The 19,599-nt window shown below is 44.4% G+C and overlaps 5 protein-coding genes across 5 annotated transcripts; 1 reads left to right on the top strand and 4 right to left on the bottom strand.

The window, feature by feature from the left end:
* Positions 1 to 408: 408 nt before the first annotated feature.
* Positions 409 to 3,098, bottom strand: EAE97_006808 (uncharacterized protein). The gene is made up of 2 exons (XM_038877321.1): positions 911 to 3,098; positions 409 to 819 (listed from the first exon to the last, which is right to left on the bottom strand). Exons 1-2 carry the CDS (start codon positions 1,464 to 1,466, stop codon positions 764 to 766), a joined length of 612 nt encoding a protein of 203 aa, XP_038731511.1. The 5' UTR covers positions 1,467 to 3,098; the 3' UTR covers positions 409 to 763.
* A 768-nt stretch (positions 3,099 to 3,866) lies between these two features.
* On the bottom strand, positions 3,867 to 13,220 carry EAE97_006807 (uncharacterized protein; the record flags this gene model as incomplete). Its single annotated transcript, XM_038877320.1, has 15 exons — positions 3,867 to 6,226; positions 6,276 to 6,362; positions 6,500 to 6,580; positions 6,956 to 7,039; positions 7,104 to 7,151; positions 7,253 to 7,342; positions 7,408 to 7,572; positions 7,633 to 7,737; positions 7,806 to 7,895; positions 7,971 to 8,018; positions 8,090 to 11,635; positions 11,733 to 12,362; positions 12,478 to 12,801; positions 12,975 to 13,050; positions 13,131 to 13,220. The coding sequence occupies 15 exons, from the start codon at positions 13,218 to 13,220 to the stop codon at positions 3,867 to 3,869; spliced, it is 7,824 nt and encodes a 2,607-aa protein (XP_038731510.1).
* Positions 13,221 to 15,074: 1,854 nt separating this feature from the next.
* On the bottom strand, positions 15,075 to 16,585 carry EAE97_006806 (uncharacterized protein). Its single transcript, XM_038877319.1, has 4 exons — positions 16,087 to 16,585; positions 15,822 to 16,026; positions 15,556 to 15,764; positions 15,075 to 15,495 (listed from the first exon to the last, which is right to left on the bottom strand). Exons 1-4 carry the CDS (start codon positions 16,268 to 16,270, stop codon positions 15,413 to 15,415), a joined length of 681 nt encoding a protein of 226 aa, XP_038731509.1. The 5' UTR covers positions 16,271 to 16,585; the 3' UTR covers positions 15,075 to 15,412.
* A 246-nt stretch (positions 16,586 to 16,831) lies between these two features.
* On the top strand, positions 16,832 to 17,442 carry EAE97_006805 (uncharacterized protein; the record flags this gene model as incomplete). Its single annotated transcript, XM_038877318.1, has 2 exons — positions 16,832 to 16,929; positions 17,154 to 17,442. The coding sequence occupies 2 exons, from the start codon at positions 16,832 to 16,834 to the stop codon at positions 17,440 to 17,442; spliced, it is 387 nt and encodes a 128-aa protein (XP_038731508.1).
* Positions 17,443 to 18,704: 1,262 nt separating this feature from the next.
* EAE97_006804 (uncharacterized protein) lies at positions 18,705 to 19,161 on the bottom strand (the record flags this gene model as incomplete). Its single annotated transcript, XM_038877317.1, has 3 exons — positions 18,705 to 18,884; positions 18,942 to 18,989; positions 19,042 to 19,161. The coding sequence occupies 3 exons, from the start codon at positions 19,159 to 19,161 to the stop codon at positions 18,705 to 18,707; spliced, it is 348 nt and encodes a 115-aa protein (XP_038731507.1).
* Positions 19,162 to 19,599: the final 438 nt, after the last annotated feature.

Here is a 19,599-nt window from a genome sequence, read left to right as displayed (position 1 = left end):
ATTCATGAAGTCGTCGTTTATTTGCGACTAGAACTGCATAGTAGATCCGGTGGTGTAGAGTGGCAATGATATATCTTTCAAGATGGAAGCGGTAGACTTTGAATCCGACATGATTCGAGTCAACTTCACGGTTCTCGGGTGGCAATCTATTTTTGGGATGGAGAGTCGGTACACTGATGCTCGAGTCTGTTTGGAATTCAGAGAAATTCCATTCGTCGTCACATTCCCAGATTGTCGCTGTTTCCTATCGAGATGTGGCTTTTTTTGGTCGTGGTACTTCCAATTGCCATTTGTCGAAGTAAAGATGAGGCTCACTCTTACGTGGCACCATAGAATATATACACATGCTATGGTCTTTCCGAGAGACACTTTGCTGTTGCGCCCGATGACACAAAGCTCTCATTACCCTGTTCAACGTAAATCAGCAGACTGGTCTCATCAGATGATGATTCGTGATCTGTTGTTTATCAGCGAAAGTTGCATAAAGAATGAACCAGGGCGGAAGTGGTCAGCAGTTAGGACTCTCCGAGCCCGCTTCTTCAATGTTTATATACTCGAGTGGTGTGAAGCAGTAGCTTCATCTAATCTCCTTAGTCTTACGTGACAGAGACACTAAGCAAAAGTGGGGTTTGAATATAGAGAATTTCATCTCTGCTGGAAAAGGCAGAGGAAATGGGCCACTAGCAAGAGCCATATTGCTTGGACATAATTATAGCAGAGATAAAATCTACGAAGGCCTTCGGTGCAAGTTGAGATGTCTACATCAGCACTCTAACAGCTTATGCGACGCAAGACTTGCTGGCTTTGAGTGACGCGAGGCTATACATAATGTCAGCACCAAAATTCAATACCCATGTGAAAGCATTGCAACTACCACTGTCAAAGTCGACCAATGGTATGAATGACTTACTTGGACTGATCCAAATTTCATAATACCATTCTTCGCCACGAGGTCCATTATTCGGTGACAGGGCAAGATATGTCCCCGCGGATTTCGCGGCGGCCATCATTCCCAGATGAAGCTTCACTATGGCAAGCTCAAACATGATATCGAATTCTGGCTGACCTGTAATCTTTAAATATCGAAGATTTTGTAATTTGCCTATCAACAATGGGGAACGATGGCAATTATCCACAGCAGCTTGCGAATGATATTCGATAGATAAGTAATGAGGATGAATGTTGTAGAAATGTTCCTTTGCTGGTGTTTCCACTTGTGGTCTAGGAATGATATACATTGGCCATGGATAACTTAAGCTTCCCGGAAACGTAGGAGTAAGGTGTAAAGTCAGTGAGGTCAACGGAGCATTAGAGGCCATGATCTCTTCGAGGATTGGCTCCAGTAATTTGGTCTCGGAAGATGGAACTGACAATTCCAGACTCTTCAGAAACCGAACACAATCATATGTGATGGAAAAAACAAAACGACACAGGGAAGGTCGATATAACATAAATCGAGGGTTCATCCGACACAAGAATTCAGCCGCATCATTCAGGAACCAATGATTCACACGGAACAAAACTGCTCCCTCATGGACGAAAAAGTCGTGACATTCTGCTTCAGAGAAAACATCATCTCGACATCTCAAATTCCTGAAGAGATATGAGTAAATCTCATGCCGAAGCTCCGCTGGTAGATTGAAGAATCCATTACATGGTTCTAAGATATGAGCATCTTCCTGGGCAGGAAGCGTCCGAACTTCTTTCCAATAGTCAGTTGTGTGGTCACAGATTGACTCTTTCTCTATGATGGACCGTACTTTTTAGCTTTGATAGAAAATATTCAATCTTTTTATATACCCCAGGTTTGTGGGTGGCCTTGTGGTGAAGACGCTGTAAAGATACTGGTACGTGCGGCATGGTCAGTGAAAACCGTAAATCATCACGATAATGACGAATATCTGATCGTATTGGGTGAAAAAAGAAAGGGGGTTGAAAATTTGAAGTCCGGATGCAATAGAGTTGGATTGGATTTCAGTGTAGGGCATAAGGCATGTTGGTGGCTTGATAGATGTTGGGACACATATCAAAAAGATGCTCGTATTTCTTTGCCTTCTACAAACGGATCAAGCAATATCAGCTGTCGTCTCCAACTTATTATTATTATTGTTGAAAAGCGGAGTCCAGGGGAACAAATATGGTACGGTACGTATTTACTTGATTGTAAAAATTCGGATGAAACGAGGATTCCGGATAGACCATTTGAGCGCAATTTAACTTCCTGATTGAGGCGACGATCAAAACATATCCTTGTGGAACGATCAGGGAGAAATCTCAAAGCGCTGATATGTCTTGCCCTGTCTTCTCCGCCCCTTTGCCTGTTCGCCCTGGTCAATATCGGAAAATCATCTCCAGGTCAACATCAAGCGCTTGTCACAGTGGCACTGGACTGGCACTGGACTGGCACTACTGGGTACACAATTTGGTACCGAAAGAACTCGTAAGCATGAACTCTAAGTGAAGAAAATTGTACATGCCATTTCCGTACGAATGTGGGTATAGCCATGCAAGTAGTAACAGACGCCGGACGTATAACGACAAATCGAATTTCATGAGGAAAAGAATTAAAAAAGCAAGGCGGCTGGGAAATGCGGCGTAAAGGATAAATCCGCCACAATATATATATATATATATATACATGCTACTCGAACACGAGAATGAGGTACAACCAACAGCGTACCAACAAGACGGTTTAAATTCATTAAACCAAGACCCCAATGAGTCCACAAGATTGCGGTATTAAAGGCATGACTCCTCCATTAATATCGCCGATGATGAGAACTAGGACGGGTCGGTTTTCGTCGCTCCTCAATAGCCGTCGGCAGCAGCACGAAGCAAGCAAATAGATGCATGCATAATTGAAACTTGACAAATCATGAAGGAATAGAAAGAACGTCTTATATCCGTTATGCCCTAGATGTCAAAGGAACGATCTCAATCTGTCAACGTAGTGCGAGGAATGGACGTGCAGGTGGATATGTGGAGTTGTGGGTTTGTGGATTTGACGGTGTTGATTCAAGACTCCGCGAAATTGGCCACTTTCTTTCTTTCCCTGAGCAGCACGGTCTAGAACAATCATGAAGCGATATCAGATGAAAGTATACTTAAAGTTTCTAACATAATTGGCAATTCGTCCGATACTTTCCCAATACGTTCAGAGAAAGAAATATCCCTTTACATTCAGATAAGAAATAGGAACGTTTGGTTGCAAATAATCAAAGGGCCATAGACCAGGTATGAAATTGGGGTTACGTTCTGCTCTCTTCGCCACACATTAGTCCATTCTCATCAATCTGGAGTTCGCGGAGTTTGTTTTCAAGGGCCCCTGATGCAGGTAGTGTTGCTTCGAAATGGCTTCCAAATAAGACCAAGTACCACCACACCAGCAGCGAATGTCTTCTTCGTATTTGAGTCCACGCTGAATGCACAAACAAGTGAATCAAAGAGCCACAGTTTGAATCTTGATAGGAAGATGAAGTATAAACAAGAGACTGAAGCTACCATAACGATACACTGCTCAACTTTATATGAAAAGAAAAGACTGTTCATTCTAATATCCATTATCCCAAAGATTGTTAAGTACATTCAATAACTACAGTTGAACAAATGAAATATGACCAAGGAGACTTGAAGTACAAAGGGCTGACAGACATCAAGAACACCATTAGATCTTGCTCGACACTATTATGTACTTGAAAACACAGATCGGCCACCATATTATAACATCATCGCAAGATCAGATCACCAGCCAGGACTTAACAAATGCATATTCCACAATCATAAACATAATAACAATCAAGAATCGAAATCAAAATGATCGAACAAAAGAACTCCGTATATCATCATGGCCGTTATACATATCATGATCAATGCTTTTCCGAAGCAAAGACCTTTTTCCCCAGTGTCATAAAGCTCTTGAATGCATTCTTTGGCTTTTCCGCTGGCTTTTCCGATGTACGAGAACCTCGGGATGTGGGTATCTCTGGACGAGAGCCTCGTGAACTATGAGAATTCGAATGGTGTCTCGTCGGTCGTCTTTCCCGAGTAGCTGGCCTCGAGCTAGGTTTCGATTCTCCGTTTTCGACATCGTTTTCAGGAAATGGTTCCAGCGATTTGTCACTTTTCTCCTCCAGTTCTCGATTCCTGACTTCTCGCTCCTTGGCCTCGCGTTCTTCAATATCTCTTTCTTCTCGCCTTCTTCGTCTCTCCTCCCGATGTTGACGCCTCAACTCGTCGTCCTTCTCCCTTTGAAGTTTATTTTCTGCTTCCGCCTCTTCCTTGGCAAGCTTCTCTTGTCTTTTCATCTCCCTGCGAGCTCTTCTTGCCTCCTTCTCCTCTTCCGTCTTGTACTTCTCCCTGGTAGAATCTCGTCGACTTGGCTCTTTCCTAGAACTATGAGTTCGTTCAGACTCTCTGCGAGACGATGAGTGAGAATGATGTGGATGTGACCGAGATGATTTTCTGGTATTAGAACTCATCTTTGGACGTTCTGGTGTAACGTCGAACTGAGGTGGACCCGGCTCATCAACGATGGAATCTCTTCTGGAGCGTGTGACGGGGGTAAGCTTTTCTTTGATATGTGGCTCGTCATTTGCTATGAATGGACTGGTAACTTCGCTTTGGACGCGCTTCTTGAAACTTAGAAGTCGGGATCGAATGCCGTCGCTTTCATGGGGGGTGGCTGAGTATGACTTTGAAATACTTTCTCTTCGTGATCTTGATCGCTTTGGAACGGTGGATGATGGAACTGGCTCGGTTTTTCTCTTCTGCAGTGCCTCCTCGGCTTTTCGTGCTTCTTCCTCAGCCTTTCGGGCTTCTTCTGCTCTGAAGGCTTCTTCGGCCTTGATTGCTGCCTCTCTTTTAGCTGCTCGGCGTTCCTCCCTTTTCCTGTCGTGTTCTTCTTGCTCCCCTCGGTTGCGGTCTCTACGATGGCGTCGGCGACGTTCACGTTCATCGTCAACGCCCTCAATAGCACTATCTCGACGATCTGGAGATTGTTTTGCTGGAGAAATATCACGGGCTGGCTCCTCTCTGTCTTCCTTTTCTTCTTTACGGCCAGACCTACGTCGATAAGAACGCTCGGGCTCGTCTTCCCTGTGGCTAGATCGTCGGCGATGAGAACGTTCTGGTCGCTCTCTATCCTCTTCCTTTTGACTCGATCTGTGACTACGATAATTCTCTTTATCATCTTCCCTATCACTAGTTGCGCCACTAGTTCTATGGCTGTGGGAATGTCTTCGGCGTCTTGGTTGTTCTTCTGGTCTGCTGGAAGGTGGATATTCACCATATTTGGTTGAGTTGTGGTTACTGAATGAATGATGCCTCGAGCTCCTATGTCTGCGTCTGTCTTTTTCCGATTTGTCCGATTTTGAGGGAGACTCAGCTCCTTTATCCTCGCGATTTTCAATGCGTTCCGACTCATTTATCAAAGCCTGATCAGCTATTGGAGCGTTATTTTCCTTATCATCCAAGGCCTTGGCTGCCGCTGTACCTGCGGCTGCACCTGCTAGTCCAGCAAGGGCAACAGCCTCAAAGTCTTCGACTTCCTTCGGCTTGTCCTCCTTTGGAGACTCGCTTTGCTCTTGTATAGGATCTGAGGGAGCAGGGGGCTCCTCAACGACTTCCTGTAGGATTTCTTCAGCCTCGGGGACTTCTACTATTGGGACCGCAGGCGGGTCAGATGATAGATCTTGGACAGATTCCTCAGGTGCCTCTTTGGTTTCCGTAGTTTGTTCCACAACAGCGCTCTCTATCACTGGGTCTTCTAAAGGTATTGCTTCCACAAAAGTTGTCTCATCAATCGCCTGTTCAGCCACTGGGGCGACGGGCTCTTCGTCCGGCAGTGTAAAGCTGGCTTTTTCGACAGTTTCTTCGAGATCTGGTTCGCTGGATGCTTCCACTAGCGATTCCTGGACACTTTCAACGACGGGTTCTTCAATCGATATTTCAACGGTTGGTTCCGAGATAACTGGTTCTTTGGCAGTTTCAACTTCAGATGAATCGAGTATTGGCGCCTCGCTAGTGGCATCACCGGGAGGTTGGTCTGTAACTGGCTCTCCAGAAATTTCTTGGACCACGGCTTCTTCAGCCTGCCCAACAACTACTTCTTCAATTGGTTCTTGAGCTACAGCCTCTTCAGCTTCCTCAACAGCTACTTCTTCGATTGGCTCTTGAGCCACAGCCTCTTCAGCTTGCTCAACGACTACCTCTTGAGCTGCCGGATCTTCTATTCAATGTCAGTACACATTCATTCCAGAAAAGCTATGACAACGCACCCTCTATTGTGTCAACAATCTCAGGTTGTTCCTCAACCTGAACTTCCTCGGTTGGTTCAACAACATCAACTTGCGTAGGTTCAGGGTCTGCATAAAACTCAGCGTCAGTAACTGAGGGTTTAAGTGGAGATCGAAATGAACATCTCTGTCTTTGAAAATTTGGACTATTGTAGATTCCAGACTCAAAACGAGAATGGATTCAAAGTTTCCGAGATCGAACGTACCAGGTAGCGCTTGTTCTCCATCCTCCAAATTTTCAATGGGTGTGGTAGGTGTTTGGGGGGTTGTCATGATTGGGCTGGGCTCTAGAAACATTTTGTGTCAGTTTGTGTGTAAGGTCACTTTTTATTTAATCTCTGAGAGGTGTTGATTGGATCGATTCGCATTCGTAACCCCCATCGTTCTTTCAAACTTTGGATTCGTCATCTTCTGGCTGGCATGAAAGTTCTCAAAATTTCCGGACCTCTGAAACACATCTTGGGGTTATAGAGATGATTTGAAGCAGATTGACTTAGAACTTTGCCAATAGAATGTACGCCGTATAATATACAGTTTTGAATATATTCAAAATAGATAGGTGGCGTTGTCGTGAAGTATGAGATCCGACACGTGTCAAATGATCGTGGACATACGTATGCAGGGTTGCATGTGTACAGAATATAAGAGAACACATAACTTACCAATAGGACCTTCTGTCTTAACGCTCTCTGGCTCGGGATTGCTTTCAATCACTGGTTCCTCAGAAGTATCAACCGGGGCGGGTTCTAATTACCCCGCATTAATTTATTTATCACAACGTGTACAAGAGACGAAAAAGTGAAAACTTACCAGGGGCAATTTCTTCTACAGCCACAGGCTCTGAAGGAGAATCGTTGGCTGTTGGAGATAAATCAATAAGTTTATTTTTCTCTGGGAAGCTCGACGTAGGGGAATCAAAGTCCAATCTGAAAATAATCCAAATCCTCCGGGACACTCACTGGCTTCTGGTTCTATAGGAGATTCTGAATGAGCTGATTCCTCAGCTGGAGCGGGAACAGGCTCGGTTGGTGTGGGCTCAAGCTCTGGTTCTGTATCTTGACGTGAGTATATTGTTTTGGAGAAATGGTGGAGAAATGAGCTATCAAACACCTACCAGGTGGACTTTCATGGATTGGATCGGTAGCAGGTTCTTCAGTATGAGGAATTTCAGCAGCGGGCTCTTCGATAAGTGGATTTTCGGCAAGGGGCTCTTCGGTAGAAAGATCTTCAGTCAAAGGCTCCTCGATTGGAATAGTATCCAGTTGTGTTGACTCGGAATCTAGACGTTTTTTCAGCCACATCTCACAATACAACATACGTAAATCCTTGCAATACTTACCAGCATCGTTTTCTAGAGCTCTCTCTTCCTCGGGCGCTTCCACTGATGGCTCTTCATCTGCCACAGTCTCAACAGGTGTAGCATTGATGGGAACAGATTCTGTTTCTTTCCAATAAGTTATTAGTATGCCTGACATTTTGATCATGAAGCCTTCTTGTTTTGTGAACTCTTACCGACGGGAGCTTCCATATTCTCAATAACCTCCTTATTCTCATCCGCGGGCGGTTGGGTGTCATCGACTGTCTGAGTCTCGTTTTCTGTGACTAATAGAACTTGTTATTCCCCTGAATTCAAACCAGACGAAGTACAATGTCAAGAGGAAGTGCGGGCAAACTCACTTGCAGCAACACCACCATTGATATCATCATTAATTTCATCATCCAGGGCTATTGATTTCTGTCTTAGTAACTTGTTGTAATAAAGTAGGTTGGCGGAAGAAGTTTGAATGACAACTTACCTGCAGGAGATTCATGCGCTTCAACTGGTTGTTCTTCATGGACTGGAGGGTTGGGATCTTCATCCGAAACGGTTTTTTCGGCCTGAACCGGTTCTTTGCCCTCGACAACTGGTTCGGGCTCATTTTCTGTATCTTTAGAAATTTTTGGCTCCTCAATTACCCCTTGCTCAGGAACTGGACTTTCAGGCTCTTGGGGGGCATCTTCCGTGGTCTCAACTGAGAGTTCCTCGCGGGCTGGCTCGGAAGATTCCATGGCAGGGGCATCCGGGCTCTGGGCAGATTCGTCCTCGGGCACTGTAATTTCGGTCTCCTCGTCATAAATTGCTTCTTCTGAATGCACTGGTCCTTCTTCCTCGAGGATTGCCTCGGGATTATCACCTTCGATAACGAGTGTTTCTGGGTCTTCCTCTAACTCTTGGGTATAATTCTCAATTTCCGGGGATTGGTCGGTTTCCGAGGTCTCTATATGTTTCTCTCCGTCACTGGTTGATTCGGGAAGACTTTCTATAGCAGGGGCTTCTGTATTTTCGATGCCTTCTTTTTCGGATTCGTGAACTCCTTCAATATCGATATTCTCGCCTGGCTGAATAGCATCCTTCTCAGCCACCGTTTCGGAAAGGTTGTCCGCAACGGATACCTGCGGGTCTTCGTTAGGCTCTTCCTCGTGAACAGGAGTATCGGGGTCTTCAACGGTAGCTGTTACAGCTGGCTGATTATCCTCCTCTACAGATTCCGGGATGCTCTCGACAAGTTCCTCTCCAGGGATAGAATTATTGGTATTATCGATAATGGCTGTTTCACCAACTTGAACTACATCATCCTCTTTATCCAATGATCTGTGTGCATTATCCAAGGAAGGATCAGGAACTTCAGCTGATTCGTTGGTAGGAACCGGAGCATTTATTTCTCCCCTCTCAGGCAAATGTTTCTCCTCACTTCCTGCCGTTTCATGGCCGTTTTCTTCGGTAGCAGATGACTTTTCGTCCTCGTGTTCGTTATCAGATTCCGAGTCTTCATCATTGGAATCGCCATCCCAACTTGATGCCTCGTTTTCCGATTCGATTGGGTCGGACTCCTTTAACTCTTTCGCCTCGATTTCAACACCGTGCTCGGTAGAAGGCAGCTCGGTTTTAGGTTCTTCAATTGGCTCGGGGTTGATGTTATCTGGAGTTGTTTGTACGAGACTTTCATTCGAATCTTGAGGATCTTGATGGATTTCTATTTGCTGTTCATTGCTAGCCGGCGATTCTTGAGTTTCATTGAAAAGCTGTTCCTCTCCAGATTCGACTTGTGATTCCTCGTTTGGCTGTTCCAAAGTATTTTCGGTATTAACAGGAATGGTTTCATTGCTAACCTCAGGCACTGGGCCGGCTTCTGGAGATTCTTGGATCGCTTCCGTCTTGTCTAAAGCATCTTCTGTCGGCACGTTTTCTGGATGGTTGGATGTCTCCTCAATCACTACGGGATCTTGTTCAGGCATGAGTAAGTCTGCTATCTCGTCATCTTCGGAGGATTCATGAGCATCTTCAGAGAAATCATGAACATCTTCAACATCTCCAGATGAGACATTTTCCGGCTCCAAGTCATCTTGAACCATTGCCGGTACAGTGTCGTTCTCGAACTGCGTTACTGTATCGTCATTCGCTTGTGGTTCTTGACATTCCTCTATCTCCAATGGACTTTCTTCAGATTCCGGAAATTCTGGAGCACTTTCTGCTTCGTTGGAGATTTGATCGATTGTCATTGGTGTTTCTTCATTCTCTGGACTCTCATTGCTTTCTCCCGTATCGGTAGAAATCTCTTCAACTCCCACGGACGTTTCCGGCGTCGAATGCTCCTTGGTTATGGCTTGTGACTCATCTAGATTACTCTTGTCCGAAGCTTCCTCTTCTACAGACGTTTCTGGCGTTGAATCTCCCTCGATTATGGCTTGCGAATCATCTAGATGACTCTCGTTCGAAGTTTCGTCTTTTACTAAAGTTTGTTGAACACTTTCGCTCTCGATTGGCAATTCTTCGACTTTTGCATCAGATTCCAGAGCTTCGGGGTTAACGAGGGTATCTTCTTGGCTCTGGGGTGAATTTTCGATTGTAGCTGGAATATCTAGGACCTCATCGCCGGGCTCAACGCTTTCTGTATCTAGGCTGATTCCAGGACTGTCTTCGGTAGAGTCTCCAGCAACCTTTTCTTCGGCGGCTGGACTGACATCGGAGTCGCTTGATTGTACTAATTCCTGAATGACATCATCCTCAACATTAGAGTCTTCCACGTGATCTGCCAGATCATTAGTCTCGGTAGTCCCAGTCAGATTCTCGGGGGTCAGAATATCAGTATCGACATTGTCAGGCCCTGTCTCCGTCGGATTGTCCTCGCTTGGCTGAGGAGAAGGTTTATTTGGCTTAGATTCTTCATCGGTATGATTATTTGCCTCTTCCGGAGTGTCATCAGTTTCGGGTCCAGCTTCTTCGGGACTAGGCGTTTCGGCTTCGGTTGGTTGAATGGGCTCATCTGTTGAATATTCTGTGCCTGTTTGGTCTGGAACAACTTCTTCTGGAGTCTCCAAAGTCTCATGATTGACGTCATTCAATTCTTCCTTCCCCTCGTCTTGAACGTTACTTTCGATCGTTACTGGCTCCTGGACAGGTAGGGATACTGGCTCGGTTGTATCGGAGACTTCTTCAGGATCGGGCTCTTCAGAAGACTTTTCCTCGATTGGTTCCTCGTTCGCAGCAAGTTCGACTTGGGGGTCTGATTCAACATTTTTCCCGGATACATCCTCGGCAGGAGGTGGTACTTCCTCATCATTATGTGTACTTTCTTCCAGTACAGCCGGTTCGTCACTAGAGTGAGTATCAACCTCCGGTTGAGGCTCATCGATTGTTGTAGTTGTCTCTAGGGAGCTTGTAATCTCTTCGCCGGTGGCAGTTATTGGTGTGGATTCGACAGGTTCTGAGGCCTCTTCCACACGGGCTGACATCGCCTCGGCACCAGCTGAAAATTCCTCGCTGCTCGAACTCTTTTCAGCTACTTCAGGATCTTGTGAATCATGTTCATCCGGTAAAGGGTTCTCCTCTTCATTGATAGGACTTTCCACTGTAGCTTCCGAAACAACCTTATTGTCGGGCTCTTCCGTATTAACCTCTGTCCCATTTGCAGCAGTGGGCTTATCATCCTCAACTTCAACCGTTTCGTTTGTAACAGGAACTTCATCATCAACATGAGATTTCTCGATGGCAGCGGGAGTGTCTTCTGTGCTCGGAATATCTCCAGTTCCCATCTGTGAATCTTCTGCTATTGGCACATCAGTTGTGGATCCCTCACCTGTAACTACATGTTCCTCGGAGACGGCCTGATCGTTCTGCATGCTCGCAACGTTCTCTTCTTCCTCCTTTATGTCATCTGAAGCTGGTGCGTCACTGATTGGTGTCTCCTCGGTATCTGTATGTTCTTCAGGCTGTGTTGGTAAGTTCTCTTGTACTGGTGATATTTCTTCAGCCTCTATATTCTCACTTGGGTTGTCTTCTGGTAGAGGTGGGGGGTCTGGATCTTTTGAGGTGATAGTTAGTAAATCTTGTTCATGACGTCTGATCATTGACCGCAGATTGATATTTCAAAACTTTTATCAAACAATAGTAGTACTCACCTGATACTGGCTGAACAACATCTGGAATTGTCTGTGGCTCCTGGACTGCTTCATCACCATTATTTTCAGCTGGTATGAACTCATCACTATGTGTTGCCGTTTCCGAGGGTTTCAGAATTGGGACTAATGCCATTTTAGAAGCATCCCTTCCTTTGCTCCTACTTTTCTTAGCGTCGCCTTTCTCTTTCCTGTCCTTTGCCTTCCTTTTCTCCCCCCTCGAATGTTTTTCGAGCTCAGCATGTTTCCGCTGGGGCGGGTCGGGAACTTCTGGTGGTACTCGTAGTCCATCTTCAGTAGACCGTGAGCTTTCCCTGCTCCTTTTGATCCTCTTACTCAATAGAGACTCGGGTTTGCGTGGAACTTCGGGCACAGATGGCTTTCTATCCTTACTGCTTCTCTTGCTCTTCTTCTCTCTTGATCTGGAACTTGTTGATGCTATATCGTCGGCGAAACGAACTGTGTGGTTTGACGGATGCGATTGATGTGATTCTATTTTACTAAGTGCATATCTGTCGTCCCGTATGTCTTCTGGTGGTGGAGCGTCTGGAACGGAAGGAGGGATGTCATCTGATGTATTTGGAGTAGGATCGGATGGATTTTCTAAACTATGATTCGATCCTGGCTCCGGCACTGTTTCAAAGTCAATAAGGCAATCTTAAGTATGAAAAGATGAGATCAAACAAGTGGTATTCATGAACACGTGAAGATGATACAAAGTACCCCAAGATAGAAGATGTTTCCATACCTGCTTCTGTACTATCATTCGCTAGACTTTCTTCCGAAGTCGCGGTCGACTCTATCAATTTCGAGTCAGTCAATTCACCTGTCGTCGATAGGGGCTTGTCGCTTTCGGGAGACAGCGGTTGTTCTTCTAAGTCATGTATATCTTCATTCCCTTTCTCCTTGGAGATGTCTTCCTCCTGTGAAGGTGGATCTCCATCCTCACTTTCAGACAGCGGGGTATCGCTTGTTTCTTTCGTTTCTATTGGCTCTTCTGGTATTCCCTCTAATTTATCTTGATTCTCATTATCATTATCATTACCCTCACCCTCCTCGTCATCTTCGTCGTCTGTATTTTTGGTTAGCAATGCAAAGCTAGATCTATCGGAGCATTCAACGTTGCATTTTTAATGGAAGTGGAACATTCATGATTGTTCGATTGATTAAAAACAATAATTGTGGAGAAGATTGCAGACTTTTGATGGAAATTCGAGATGCAGACATGGAATCAGGAAAGCTTACCTGTCTTCCCCTCATAATATCTGGCAATTTTAGGATTTGATGTATCCAATACTAAAGGTTTCGCCCACTGAGTTGTCTGGATTGAGGACCAATTACTACCAATGGCCGTGGTTCTGGCTGGACAAAAAGAAATATTCATACTGAGGGTGTGTGTACCTCTTCACAAGCAACAGAAGATGCAGAATCCTCTACGTGATGAACGAATTGAACGTCCTTCTTATTGTTCTCTTGATCCTTTCTTCCCATGGTCTACAATGACGAGGGGGGTTGCCTCCGGTTGAATGCGGGTGCCCAATCTTTGGGTGACAAAGGTTTGGTTACCACCCGAGAATCGATTCAACGTGGTTGGAATGGAAGACGGTACAATAATGGAAGAATCCAAGATGACTTATATCAGCAGATGGCAAGGCGAAAAATAATTCGCCTATAGGAAAATAGAATGGTGAATAAAATCAAGACTAAAAGAAAGATTCGGAAGCAAGAACGGAATTTCGTACGAAGATTAGTTTCATTGGTAGGTACAAGGAGGAAGTCATTGACAAAAGAGAGTACAATAACACTTTTTCCTCAGAGCATAAGATAGAGATGGGCCAGAAGTCCCACGGTAATCCCACGATTTGCCAATGTTTGTCGACAGCATTATTAGAAATTTGCCTAAATCATGGTCGTGCTCGACCATTATTGGCCCAATATGATACATTGCAGCCACGTCGCAATCAAATCAATGATAATAATCAAATGTGATTTTCGAGGCAATCCGCGATCTATGTTGCAGGGCCCCGAGTGCAGCCCAACCAAGCTGCACATTGATGAGAAAGTGGACAAGACCGTGCAGTCAGAAAATTCAAAGTTCAGAGAGAGAAAAAAATTGTAATGTGCAGGAATAAATCCGGTAAAATGGACCAAAATCCCTGCTGCTTGCAGCCTCCATTCAATTCATACGTCTACGTCGTACTAAACGGGGTAGACCGCAGATGTCACTGGATGATGTGGGACGATGATTGATGATTGTATTAAATAACCAACCAGCAACCACGCCTACCGGTCAAATCAATCAATCAATCGTCAATCAATTAATTCATCGAATATCTTGATGTACGAGACTGCTACCCGAAAATGTTTCGCGGCGCCGTGCAGATTGACCTGGTGGGTTGTGCAACGTGGTCAGCCGCCTTATATACCTGCCTCATCTTTTTGATGCTTGCGATCACCTACCAGTGAAGCCAATCAAGCCAGTGGATGAGTAAATAAATGATCATCCTATATATCCAGCTTTATCCTCTGTCAATCATCGTGGAATCAAGACAGAAATCAGAATGTGATAAGCAAAAAGAAAAGTAAGAAAATCACAACAAGCAAAACCCCTCTTCGGCCCCCCAATAAATGATGATGGCATCCAATGTCATCCATACGATATTGGTTAATTGTAACCCTTTGCCACACCAGTGGAATTCTTTGGTGCTGATGCCCAGAATAGTGTTTGCGACGTGATGAGTTGTCAGTACAGATACATTACATGAAGTACCTACCTACATAAGTTATCGCCTAGTACTTACTGAGTTACTGTACCCATCCTTTTGGGTGCCCGGGTATCCGATGTACGATAATCTTCAAGGGGGTGAGGATCTAGCTCTTTTGGCGATTCCGTCGATGATACCGATATGTCAATTCAACTTACTTCAAGCATCTAGAAAATGAGGGGTATAACTTATTGTGAGACCTTACATATATTTGATGCATTGATGCACAAGATGTTGTGTTGGTGGTGTGGGTACGAAAAGGCCAAAAACGAGTGGTTAGAATTCGAACAATTCAGAGTGGCTTGAACAAAGAGAATTTCTATAATTAATTCGATAACTAAAAAATGATCCGAATGAACGGGGTCAACTAGGATTACTTCTGGATCTAAGTCTTTAAGAATAACCACACTCCCTCTCAAACAGAATCTTGATGTGTTTTACTACTTGTACTTGCTAGTCGTCGACTCTCCAATGTTTCAGCTAGGAGAGTAAAACATGACTCAAAAGCGAGGCTGGCATGATGGATACCTACGTTAGCTTTCATGTACCTATGTATGTCTGTGTGTATCTATCTATCCATCCACAGTATCAGATCGGTGAATGACTATCATGTGAGCGAACGTCAAGGAAGGTATTGGTAACCACATGCATCATTAAATTGTTGGTAGATGTTATTCTAGTTTATTGGTAATAGAAGGTATTCGGTGTCCGTTTGACAGATGTACAGCAAATCCCAAACGCCGTCGCAGTTAATGGATTCGAAACTCCCGATATCCTCTCTTGTGCAAATTGAAAATTGAAGCTGCTAGTGCCCTCCCAAAAGAATCTCGCACGCCTCCCCCCATACACAAAACAAACTGATAAAACCAGAAAGCCCAACGACCCACTCGCTCAATATTGGATTTATTGTTATTTGAATTACATGGCCATCTCAGCTTGTAGCTTTCGGAGTTCTTCCTCTTCGTCATCTTCTTCAACATGAACGGGTGCTTTGGATTTGACTGAAATTGAACAATTAGCAACTTTTTAACATAAGAATAATACTGGTACTAGAAACTCACCCTCTCCGTTCACAACAGATGGCAACCTATGAACCTCATCAGAGACTGGCACGGAACCAGTCTTTAGCATCTTATTGTCTAACTGCTCTTGTTCAAGATCCGCCAATTCGTCTTCGAGCTCAGTCTCATCTATAGGCTCGCCGAGAGGTGCGCTCGTAATAGCTTGAGCGATTTCTTCGCCCAAAGCATGCTGTTCTCGAAGTTTGTCCCTAAAAGTATATATATTAGCCTTTACCACCGTCGTCGTCGAACCACAAAAAACATACATTGTCTCATCAACCTTATTGATATCGAGTTTGCCATGGATAGCTGCCATTGCCTTGCCGGCTTTCTCCATGGCAAGGAGAGTCTCCTTGTTGATGTTGGCTGCTTCGATAGAGTATATTTGTTGTTCCAACGTCGATATCTGTGCAATAGTTTGATCTAGAGTGTGCTCATGTTGCTTCTTCCGGCGCAACGCAGCCTTCGCAGCTAAGAAATAACCAAATATCAGCAGCTGCTATATATAGTGTCTGGAGAAATAGAACATACCATTCTTATTCGTGCTTACATTTTTCCTAGCTATCGCATCTTGTTCATCCATTTGGCTCTGTAAATGTCGCTCTCGTTTCTGCAGCATCTCAAGCTGCGCACGTAGTCCTAAGATAGCATTCTTCGGGGAGTCCTTCGCTTTCGCCGCACTTCCTCCCCCAAACCAGCCCCAAACACCCGACATATTTCACGATACTATGCGGACTCGAAATCGTTGAGTTGGCAGGACTTTCAAGTCCCCAGCGCTGTTTCGCAAATTATGAGGAGATTGTAAGGGCTCGAAATCGATCGAAGTGGCGGCTAATGATTAGGGTTTGATGATAAGACGTGCTATCTGAACTTGATAGTGGGGAGCTTGACTTTGTCGGACAAAGACGGTAAAGGCAAGTAGACGAGTTGGCTGGCCGTAGAAGATAGAATCAGTAGTGTCGAGTATGTTTCGTTGGTGGGATTCTATAAATGTTTTTGTGGTTGCCTACGGTTGTTTCGCATAGTTGATTGAAGTGAATGATGAAAGTGTGGTAACATGGCGTTGATGATGACGCTAGTCCCCTCGTCTATATCAGGTTAGCGCAAAATTAAACATGAATCACGTGTAATGTTTTGTTCCAGCCCAGCTATCTGGTGATCTCGAGTTTCATCTATGTCAGGTAAACTTCCACCACAAGAATCAACAACACCAATACCTTTTTTTTTTATAGTCCTATAGTGTAATTTCTCTGAGCTGGCTGTTAGAACGAATAATATGTCAAAACAATATTCGGGACCTAATCCTTCGAAACTCATATTACTTGCCGACCTTCAACGGTTTTCAGAAGGGGACAAAGTTCGATTCTTAGGGTGGTATGATTAATATCCCTCCTAGTTTGCTCCTCTTTATTTTTCGACAAAATTTTCATTGTCTACAATGTATATTAGCAATCTCTTTCTCTCATTGGAAAAACATACATTCTCTGTCAGGTCTTAGCTATTCACCAGTTCTAAGGGGTGTTCCCCAAGTACTCGGCAGAGCAATTTGGAAAGGCTTATAATTCAAAAAGAAATAGACTAACATTGCACTTATATAGTGTGATAAACTATAACAGAAGCTCTGCTGTTCTTACTTTGGAACACAACTTTCCTATTGGTAATGGGATCAAAGCCTCTGTCAATGTTCAACTTCTGCTGAATAGCTTAAACCACCATGAAACTCGGGTTGGAGAGTGGGTCAATGTTGTGGGTTATGTAGCAAACACAGATGAGCCACAAGATATCAAGACTCGTGAATCAGGGACTGATATTGCTATTCAAGCAATCGCTTTGTGGTCATCCGGTCCTTTACAACTCGATGCATATGAAAGAAGTCTTACGCCTTGACATTGGACGCATAGGACCGTCAAAGTTGCAGTACGATTTTGCAGAAATTAACTGTTCAAGTTTGTTTGAGACTCGAGCCAAATATGAGGATCCTCACGAGCCATCCCAAACTCGTGTGAAAAACGCACTCTTCCCAGAATCACAATTGTTTCCCAAGAAGCCTAGCATGGTCTTCATATTCCATTGTATGCAATCACTATGCTGGCAATATTTCCGGCAATGTCAGAGTGGTTTTGATATTGGGAGCCGCGCTAACGTTCGTTCCTACAAACCGACTCAGATCAAAGTTCTTAGGCCTTATAGATCATTCAGAGCCCTAGGGGCACATAAGTAAATATACGGCTTCGAGTACCCAAATCTCATGTGGTCACTATTTGTTTTGAGTTCAGTTTGTGTTGGCGTCAAAAGGCCTCATCAAGTCGGTCTTGAGAATTTGCTCCTGTCGTTATTAAGAAATGATAAATTCCAATACTAAATGGAACAACAATTGCTGTCTCGGGACGATGGGAAAGTCTACATTGTCAATACATTTACCAAAATAATCATGTCGCCAAATCCGGGTAAATCCAGTACAAGGATAGAGAGCTGCAACTACATCTAATGTCTCGCTTCGTTCTTGGCTGCAGATTAACTCAGCCTAACATGCTATTCGGTCGCATTTAAAATGCAGCCTCACCTCAACCCAGATATCTGGGATTGTGAGGCTTCAAACGGGACCTAATGTCGGCTGCATCAAATACGACTAAGACTAGTGGTGCATCTAGCGATTATAACTCTAGTGGAAGACACGGCAATAAGAGTCACAAGACCTTTCATCGCCTCCATGGAGGGAGTGGCACTTTTGGTTCGTGTTGTCAAAAAAAGTTACAATTGACAAGAGTGGCTTCTGGATGCTGATTTCTATTCACAGAATTTCCATCTCGAGGAAAGTTGTGCCAACATATGAATTTCCCTATACTGGAACAATGGCAGATGTGTTAAAGAATATGCAGACTATACGCCAACAAACACACCTCCAAAAGATGCAAAGGCTACATAAGAAACCAGGATATCAACGGCAACAACAAGATGTATGCAAGCGCTATGCATTGTTACTTCCGCAGCAGCTTAATATCTTTGCCCTTTGGCAGACTTCGAGCTCTTTTGTTCTATGAAACAGGAACGATGCCATGCTCTTTAGCTCTCGCTGAAATATCCACGCGCAGGATATTTGCGTCTTGAGAATAATTTTCATCCTTTTTTAAGTCTAGGCCATTCGAATATTAAGAACTTTTATGATCCGGGCGATGGGATCTTGAGGAACGGGGCTTTGAGCCTCTTGAAATTACGACTGGCTGGTGCAGAGGCCGTTTCAGTTGCTTGTCTGATTCCTTCTTGGCTCGAGCTGCTGCCTGCTTTTCCCAGAGCTCCTTTGACTTGATACAGATATCGTCTATCTGTTCCTATATATCAGATTAATCGAGACTCTAAGACGGTTGGTTGTACATAATTGTGCTCACATCTGTCAAGCACTCTCCTGGTGTGCTAATCAGATATCCGTCTTCTCCCTATGTACCGTATGAGTATGATTATTTGGCAGCTGAAATCGTCATCACGTACGTCTCGTGTATATGGCCTCAGCGTGGATTCTGGTCCCAGATAGTATTGAATCTCCTTGGTGATGACTCTCTTATTTATATCAAGATTGGGTATCCAGTACCGATTAAGTTGAGAAGACATTGCACTTGGCGATGGTATGGCAGAAAGATGAGTGCGAAGCAGGAGGTTTAAGGGGTTATGGACTGGTTGTGTATCACTATATACACTCGTCTATGACACTCTTTTGTATGGATGTTCGGGCATTTTATAAGAGCCTTGTTACGACTAAGGAGGTGGCAATAGACATCAGCAGCTATCAACGCCCCTCATTTAACGTCTTATTGAAATCGGACGATTTTGTGGATTTATAGACTGTTGCTAAGTCGACTAGCTGAATCAAAGGTCGTAGCAACCTTACACGTATCCGCAGAGAGGTCTGCATACAATATGATATTCCGGGCAATAGTGGTGTTTGGAAGCCAATATCTTAATCGCCTTGTTGAGGCGGACTGGCGAGTTTGTCCTCTCACACCCCATTGGTTCCAACGTACTCCCTAGTAATCATAAGATACTAAAGGG

Source organism: Botrytis byssoidea, assembly GCF_014898295.1.
Source record: "Botrytis byssoidea strain MUCL 94 chromosome Unknown BBYS_013, whole genome shotgun sequence".
NCBI lineage: Eukaryota > Fungi > Ascomycota > Leotiomycetes > Helotiales > Sclerotiniaceae > Botrytis > Botrytis byssoidea.
This window is presented reverse-complemented; position numbering and strand designations above follow the sequence as displayed.

Coding starts and splice junctions, on each gene's coding strand:
- EAE97_006808 (XM_038877321.1), bottom strand. CDS start 1,466: ATGAACCCTCGATTTATGTTATATCGACCTTCCCTGTGTCGTTTTGTT. Junction 820..910: donor TGAAATTTGGATCAGTCCAA/GTAAGTCATTCA, acceptor CATTATGTATAG/CCTCGCGTCACTCAAAGCCA.
- EAE97_006806 (XM_038877319.1), bottom strand. CDS start 16,270: ATGTCGGGTGTTTGGGGCTGGTTTGGGGGAGGAAGTGCGGCGAAAGCG. Junction 16,027..16,086: donor TGTAAGCACGAATAAGAATG/GTATGTTCTATT, acceptor GTTATTTCTTAG/CTGCGAAGGCTGCGTTGCGC. Junction 15,496..15,555: donor ATCTGTTGTGAACGGAGAGG/GTGAGTTTCTAG, acceptor GTTCAATTTCAG/TCAAATCCAAAGCACCCGTT.